The 8,698-nt window shown below is 38.4% G+C and overlaps 1 protein-coding gene across 1 annotated transcript; it reads left to right on the forward strand.

Annotated features, from left to right (window-relative positions):
- Positions 1 to 283: 283 nt before the first annotated feature.
- KCNE4 (potassium voltage-gated channel subfamily E regulatory subunit 4) lies at positions 284 to 7,246 on the forward strand. Its single transcript, XM_042458961.1, has 3 exons — positions 284 to 406; positions 2,849 to 3,068; positions 4,424 to 7,246. Exons 2-3 carry the CDS (start codon positions 3,017 to 3,019, stop codon positions 4,969 to 4,971), a joined length of 600 nt encoding a protein of 199 aa, XP_042314895.1. The 5' UTR covers positions 284 to 406; positions 2,849 to 3,016; the 3' UTR covers positions 4,972 to 7,246.
- Positions 7,247 to 8,698: the final 1,452 nt, after the last annotated feature.

Below are 8,698 nucleotides of genomic sequence, written 5' to 3' on the forward strand. Positions count from 1 at the left end.
CAGCCCCCCAGGCCTTTTGTCAGTCAGTCAGTCAGTCAACCTTTATTAGGCATAGAAAAACAATAATAAAACTTCAGGATTGTTATTAAAATTTAAGCCATAATCTTGTTGCCTCCATCAGACAATTGGCCATTAACCTGGTAATATGTGGGTTCCGATCTTCCAATAAGCATTCCACTGATAACCCATCCAAAGAGATATTCATTTCCAATAACCTTCTTAACAATTTCCCCCTCAGAATTATATACAATGGACAAAGCAATACAATATGATGGAGAACATCTGGAGCTTGATCACAGTGACCAAGCATCACTGGAGAACACACTCTAGGAGGAGTTGGATATATCAGTTGATGTTCTCTCTCTGCAATGCAGACTCTAATAGATATAAAGACACTCCTTTTTTGGTAAGTAAAAGGAGAGAATCAAAATTTAAACCGACAGAAATTACTTTACTTTCATAAGATTTAGCCCAACTGGCATAGTAAACATCAGATAGTAGGAACCATAAAAGATTGGATCCATTAGGCCTGAAATGTATCTTAAATCAAAACCTAAGTACAGTAATCAACCAGGCTTCAGTTTCAAGAGCATTCAATCCCAGTTCCTCATAGAGAGTCAGATGGTGTACATACGGAGGTACAGATAATAGACTCCTGAAAAAATGTGTCTGCAAACGTTCCATCTCCTTATTAAATCCAGGTGAATATGCTGTAAAGTAATTGTGGTCTTAATTTGGCTTTGTAAATTTTTAAGGCTGCTAGAATATCCTGGTTGCCTTTTTTATATAATAAAAGGATTGTATAGCCACCAACGATCTTTTCCCTGCTTGTATTACTTTATCTCTCTGTTTACTCCACTGCCCATTAAAAAGAAAAAAGACACCAAGGTAAACATACTTTTTGACCTGCTCAATTGTTTGATTACTAACCTTCCACGTTCTCGGTACAAATCTCTTAGAAAATACCAATATTTTGGTTTTCTCAAAGTTTACCAGTAGGTGAAATTTGTCACAATATTCAGAGAATCTTTTCAAGGCTCTTACCGTACCCACCTGAGATAGAGAGAGTAATAAAAAGCAGACGATTTCCCAGTGAAGGTGGGTGAGAATCTACTGTATAAAAGCAGGTAAATCAGCAAATAGATTAACAAGATGAGGAACCAACACACAATCGTGTCTGACTCCTATACCAGAGTAGATAGGATCTGTTAATAGGCCTGATTCAGAAAATTTCACTCTACATTGATGATTTGTATGGAGTTAGCTTAAAAGAAACAACAATCGAAGATCTATATTAAGCCTAGCCAACTTGTCCCAAAGTAAAGGCCAGTGAACTGAATCAAAAGCAGCCTTCAGATCAATAAAAGCCGCATATAGTTTACCTTTAGTATATGACAAGTATTTGTTTACGAGGAATGAAAGCACTGTTATGTGATCCACAGTGGACATACTGTATGTCTTCTAAAACCCGCTTGTCCTGGACCTATCAAAGGTTGTGCATTCATCCGGCTCTGTAATTTCAAATCCAAATAACTGGCATATAGTTTGCCCACTACCGATAGAAGACTTATTGGGCATTAGTTACCAGGATCCTGTCTGTCCCCTTTTTAAAAGACTGGAATTATAATGGAATCCTTCCAATCGGCTGGAATCTCGCCAGAGTTATTTACAAGAGTAATGCCTTTGTCCATTGCTAAGGGTGGAATTTCAAAATATCTGCCGGGAGGCCATCATATCCAGGGGATTTACCAGATTTTAATTTGAGGATTAACTGATGCACCTCATCAGCCAAAACTGAGCTCCAAAAATTAGGAGAGTTTTTTTATTAATAGATTATTATCAAATGTTTGGGTTCCCATTTTATTGGTAAAATACAAAAACCAAATCTGAGGGGATATACTACAATGGACCATAGAGATGTCATTGTTCTTATATTTCCTAATTGCTACCCAAAAGGTTTTAGCATCTTTGGATTTTAAAGCGTTATCCAGAGAAGCCCAATTTTGTTGAAAAAATACCTTCCTTTTGCCCTCCACCAGATTAGAGTATTCTTTATGGGCCTTGTAATAGGGCCCAAATTTAACCTCCGGATTTGCCAAAGCCTGATGGAACATTTGTCTTAATTTCCTTTTCCAGATAAGACAGTTCTTATTTAACCATGTTCTTCTACTTTTAAAATGACTGAAGGGATAGGAGGCCTCATTTTGAAAGATAGTCACAATATCCATATAAGTCAACAAGGCATAATCTATCATAGTGCTAGTAGTTAAAACATTAAACCCATTTAAAGTTTCTTTAACTATTATTATTAAACCCATTTAAAATCAATAAAATCCTTTTTTTTTTTGGTGACTCACAGGGCCCTCGAGGGCTCAATTTTTAAAAAAATGCAGCTGGGTATCACCAGATCCTTTCTTGAAGGTTTGAGGGGTATTTTCACTGTGGCTATTTTAACAAATAAAAACTAATTGCACAGCCAAGAAAAATAATGCCTCTAAGCCGTGCATATAGCATCCAGGACAACTGCAAAGTCACTTGGAGGACTCTGAACTCTCAACAGCCTCAGAAAGAAAACAGTGCTTGCACATAGCCATGAAAGGGGTTTCCACAGATCATTTTTTCCCTTCTCTGTTCTGTCTGGCAAAGTTTCTTTAGCTATTGTCAGGACTGCTACACACACAAACATACAGACGCACCACAAAAAAGTTTTCAGTGCAAGTCATATAATTTATCATTGGAGTGTGAGTGCTTGAGTAGTGCTTATGTCCAAACACTCGAGCACTGGTCTTTGTGTTTAGAGTTAGTCAACTCATCCAGCCTTTTAATTTTTTTCCCCATCATGTTACAGTGGTGCCAGGAATTCAACCAGTTAAACTTCAGGCCTTGGAGTTCATGCACTGACTCCAGCATGAAACTATTGTAAACTTTCAAGTCACGTGATGAATGAAACATTTTTTCAGCCGCTATTAATTCTGGCAGGAGCCCGGGAAACTTTCAGAACTCAGGAACTGGGTAGATGAGCTGTCTCTTCAGAGCTTTAGGAAGCTCAGAATTATTTGCACACTCACGTAAGTTGTTCAATGTCTCTTCCTTCTTTCTTTGCTTCACTGCTCTGTATACAATAATACTTTCATAATAATATTTTCCACTGTATAGCATTGATATGCTATAAAAAAATCACAAAGCCTTGACTCAATGAATGTGCCTGTTGGTAAGCTTTGCAACCTTCTCCCTCTGACATGTATATGTTTCTTGCATATTAGAACTCTCTCTGTGTGTGTGTGTGTGTGTGTGTGTGTGTGTGTAAGTATTTATGTATGTGTATATGCTTTCAAGTTATTTGTCAATTTATGGCATCCCTATGAATTTCATTAAGTTTTCTTAGGCTAGGAATACTCAGAGGTGATTTTGACAGTTCCTTCCTCAGAGATATAGCCTATAACACCTGGCATCAAGATCAGACAGTATCTGGTGCTTTTAGGGTATTTAGGCAGTAAGCAATGAATACTTGTTTTTAATTTGTAATAATGAGCTTACTCAGTAGTAATACCTGATTTTTTTAAAGTAAAAAACCCTAAAAGCATTGGTCAGAAGGAAAATCTAGAAAGCTTATAACATTCTCTGTAAAAAAATGGACATTTTATGGAGTCATTGAATCATCATCATAATATCAACCATTGAGACAGTATATCTTGGCTTATTTTAGCTATTTATAGCCTTCATCTTAGTAATGTGTGAAAGTACCTGGAAAGGGATAACAGGTACTATCATTTCCATATTACAAAAGAGCAACTAGATCTTGGCTTGTTTTAGCTTGGATTAAGATTACAGGAATGTAGGACATTGCTTTATACTGAATCAAATTAATAAACATTGCTGTCAGAAATGACTGACAGTGGCTCTTGTGGGTTTCAGATAGGAACCATTTCCAGTCCTACCTGGAGATGCTAGGGACTAAACTTAAACCACTACCACATGAAAGATTCACTCCTTAGTAACTCCAGCTAGAAAGATATGGGGAGGATCATCGCTTGAGAGCCTGGGGATCTACTGCTGGTCAGGATAGATAGTACTGGATGAATAAACCTTCTTTGGAGATCTTAAAACAGAGGGACAGTAATCTCTTGGAAGTGCTGTAATTATTCAAAGGGATTTAATGCCCTTTGTATTCCCTTCCAACTCTATGATTCTATGATTCTTGGAAATAGTCTGACCTAATATAGAGCTTCTTCCTTTGTTTACTGAGATTAATTTCAATTAAACCATCTTCCTTAAATACTGCTACCACAGTAAGATGGTTTATTCTGCCAGAAAATCAGAGAGTCTCAAATGAAAATGGCTTGTTCACAACTCTTTGGATTAATCCTTAGTTTTCTACAATTGGACACCTGATTTTCACATCTATCTCTATTTCCTCTTCCAGGTTCTGACTTTTCCTGGAGAGCTTTGATGTTCGTGATGGAACATCCAAATATGACCCTGCCTATGGCTGCTGCTGCTGCTGCTGCAAGCTCTGGTCCTGCTGCTTCCACTCTTGAGAAGGGAGGAGGGAATGGAAATGAATATTTTTATATCCTGATCGTCATGTCCTTCTATGGAATCTTTCTAATGGGAATCATGCTGGGTTACATGAAGACCAAGAGGAAGGAAAAAAAATCCAACTTGCTGTTGCTCTACAAAGATGAGGAGAGGGAGTGGGGACAAGCTGTTAAACCTCTGCCGACTGTCTCGGGACTGAGGTCTGTCCAGATTCCCATGATGTTAAGCATGCTGCAAGAGAGCATGGCACCAGCTCTTTCCTGCACCCTCTGCTCCATGGAAGGCAGCAGTGTGAGTGAGTCTTCCTTGCCAGATGTTCACCTCACTATTGAAGAAGAAGTGCCTGATGCTGAACTGGGAGAAACATCTGAAGTAGCTCTCCTCAATCACAGCAGTGAAGGCTCTTCAGAGAGTATCCATCAGAATTCCTAGCATTGCCAGACTGCAGAGATGCAGCATCTTTCCTCAAATTAAAGACTAATACGTTCCAATTCTGCACCCTTCCTTGAAACAGCTACTTTCCAATATGGACGGGGTGGCCATTATTTGTGGGAAGCAGAAGCTGAAGTACCAATGACTAATGCATAATAGAATTCTCTGTTGTTCAGGTCAGCAGGAAAATTCTTCCCTGGCAAATCTGTGTATAGTCTCTGCTTCCTTCACAATTTAGGAAATTGTGGACTTTAGTGGACTGCTTTGTGATAGAACTATGTTTTGACACCTAGCCTCATGGATTTGTGCTGATGAATTTTTTTACCCCTTAATTTTTTTTACCCAGTTATACTAAGGATAGGAATAATGGAATGCAAAAGTAAGATCTTTGCTTCAATCCCCAGATCTATAGAGCTGAGTGAGAATCAATACTGTTACATGAGTATATCTAAGCAACAGTGGCCTTCTGGGATCAGGTTTGTGTGAATGCCAGTGAAGTAAATAAATTCTGCCAATGGAAACTGTGATCACATTTACAAGACCATCCATAGGCCAAGAGAAACTGTGATCATTGTTCATAGGCCTATTTAATCTCCCTTTCTTTTAATGGCAACGAAAGGAGAAAGCAACTCAGTACAGTTGCTCCTCTGTTTTTGTGAACTTGAAGTCCACGTCCCTCACCCACTTGCTGGTGACAAATGGAGGGGGACAAAATGGGGTGCATGCCCATGGCATGTATCCATGGGTTCCCACAGGTGGGTGCTGCCATTTAAACCAATGGGGCTTGAATATAGGAGAATGTCCATTTTTGTGGGGTGGTGGTGGTGGTCTGGAATGAATCCTCCATGAAAATGGAGGGGTGACTGTACAGTGGAATGAGGGTGAGGGTACCTTGTAGCTTCTAATTCTTCAAGAAGAAACAAATAATTTGCATCATTGAGTTGGCTTATGATGCATCCACTTCTGTACCAAGATTTATTACAAGATTTCCCTTAATGGAAAATATGAAAGCTCCTTTAAAATATTATACCAACTCATGCATTAGAAAACACAAACCATAGCTGAAGTTCCTAAACAGATGGAGGCGAATCATGCTTTACTGCTGCTTCTATGTTGTTTGTTTTCCATCTACTCAGCACTTCTGCTTTTGTGGTTTAGGGATCTCTGGATGTGGAGCATGAAGTATAGCTACCAGTTTCAGACATTATACTAAATTACAGATGGATAACTTGTTTGCCCTCAGATGTTGTTAAACTGCATCTTCCAGCCAGAATAACCAGTGGGAAAAGATGCTGCTATCTGCAATCTAACAATAGCTAGAGGTTGACACATTCCCTGAACCTGCACTAAATTATGATTAGCAAAAAACAGCATTTCCAACACACTTTAAAATTCTCATTTTCTGGCTGGTTGCAAACCATTGTTTTGTGTATTTTGACCTTATGCCAAATCATAGTTATATTTGTGGACCATAGTTTGTCAAAAGATCTCAACTGAACCATTGTGTGTTTTTGTATTACAAAGCCTAATGCAGTTTGAGGTACTGTAAACTGTTTTCTAAAGGTTATAATGAGGAGCTTCTAGTACTATGATTACTTCCATCATGCATTGCATCTGACAATAACATCAATATTTGGACTAATTTTTACAATAAAAATGTTGCCAAAATGTTTTAGAGTTTTCTGAGTTAAACAGCTCAGAAGCATGTTCATTGTCATGGGAAAACAGAGCATAAAAGGAAGCAGGGACAAAATCAGGCCAAAGCCCCACTTTCTACTTCCATGTGAAAGCGTCAGCTCCAAATTCAGTATGACAGGGTTAGTCTAATGCCATGGATCAAAGAGAATTGTAATTTCATCTTTTTGATGTCATAGGAGATAGATTTGTTTTGTTTATAGGGAGGCTTCAATGCTCATTGACAAATAGCTGCAAATCTCATTAAAGGAATATTTCTGTGGATTCTGCTGAACAACCTACAAGAGCAAACTTTGAGTTATTTTATTCCAAGAGGGGCTGTTAAAACTTTTCAAAGAAGCCAAATTAACTTTTGGCATATTGCCTGGAATCACTTGAATACTGAAACTTTCCAATTCAAACTGACATTTGAGTTGTCACGTTTTCCCCTTGCTTTATCCTTGTTTCTTTTATTTTCACACAAATCTATTGGTGACTTTCTCTCTTTTATTCTTTGTTGCATTGAAAGACAATTGTGTATATACTTTGATGCCAAATTGTATATATTTGTCTTGTGTATTTATGTTTACTTGTATTTGATTCTTTCTGGTAACACTGATTTTTTAATTTAAATAAAGGAATCACTTTGTGAGAATTTTGTGTGAAGTTTATTTATTACTCTAAAAAGGTTTGTGTGATTCTCAGAGTCAGATCTCACCTCTGGCATGTTTTACCTTTTTCTTGAAAATTTCTTTTTCAAGAAATTTCTTTCAACTGTAATCCCTCTCCAACAGCCCCGGGGATAAGATTCTTTAAAGAATACCAGTGAATGCAACTCAAAGGCTCAGTAGTGTAGTTCTTCGTCTCAACTAAAAAGGCCCATTGAACCAACAGAACTTATAGAAGTACTGAATTACTAACGCCTTATTGATGCATAGGTGGGGAATGCGAAGCCTGTAAGTCACCAATGGCCCCAAACTGCAATTCTGTAGCCTCCAAACCTTCTGTTGGTCTCTTGGAGCACCCACTTTAAAAAAAAGTATTTTTTCATCACTTTCCCACTGAAAATCCTACTAAAAGACAAAACAAACAAACAAACAAAACCCCAAAACAAAATAAAAAACCCATCCCAAACAATTTCCTTTAGCCTCAGAACCTCCCTCTCCCTCCCAAATCTCTCTTTTTCAACCATATAGTGACCACAAAGGCTACACTGTGTCACTTCTGGTTTCCATTTTTGCCCCAGAAAAGAGGAATTTGAAGGTGCAGATGGGTGGGTATGGTCTGGGGGCAGTTGGGAGGGATAGTCCTCACTGCTACATAGTTGCCCACCCTGATTTAATAGGTTTATTTCAGACAGAGGAAACAATTGGAATTAGGCTAATACAAAGTAGTAGGCATTTTAGATTAAATATTTAATGAAACATTTCAGCAAGTGAACCACTTGCTGCTTTAGATGGTTTATTGTTGCTGCTGTGCCTTTAAGTCATTTCCAACTTAAGGCAGCCCTGTCACAGGGTTTGCTTGACAAGTTTCTTCAAAGAGGTTTTCACATTTCCTTTCTTTGAGGCTGAGAGAATGTGATTTGTCCAAGGTCATCCAGTGGGTTTTCATGGCCGAGTGAGGATTTGAACCCTGGCCTCTAGAGTCACAGTCCAGTGCTCAAACCACTACACTACAGAAGCTCAAAAATCCATCACAACCATAGTAAATAAATGCATATGAGGGAAGAGATGCATATGGGTTCAGTTGAACCCCACAGACTCTAGCCCAGCAATTCCCAAACTTTGGTCTTCCAGCTGTTTTGGACTTCAGCTTCCAGAAGCCCTAACCAGTTTGGCCAGCAGTCAGGAATTCTGGGAACTGAAGTCCAAAATATCTGGAGGATGAAAGTTTGGGAAATACTGCTCTAGCCTATGTTGTCATGACCTTGGACAGAGCAGGGATTTGCTCTGATGCTCTGATGTCATGTTCATTCACTATAATTGCATTCATATGGTTGTGTTGTTCTCCAAAAGCTTAGCTGATAGTTGTGTTTATTCAATACTAACAC

This window comes from Sceloporus undulatus, chromosome 3, assembly GCF_019175285.1.
Source record: "Sceloporus undulatus isolate JIND9_A2432 ecotype Alabama chromosome 3, SceUnd_v1.1, whole genome shotgun sequence".
In the NCBI taxonomy this organism is placed as follows: Eukaryota; Metazoa; Chordata; class Lepidosauria; order Squamata; family Phrynosomatidae; genus Sceloporus; species Sceloporus undulatus.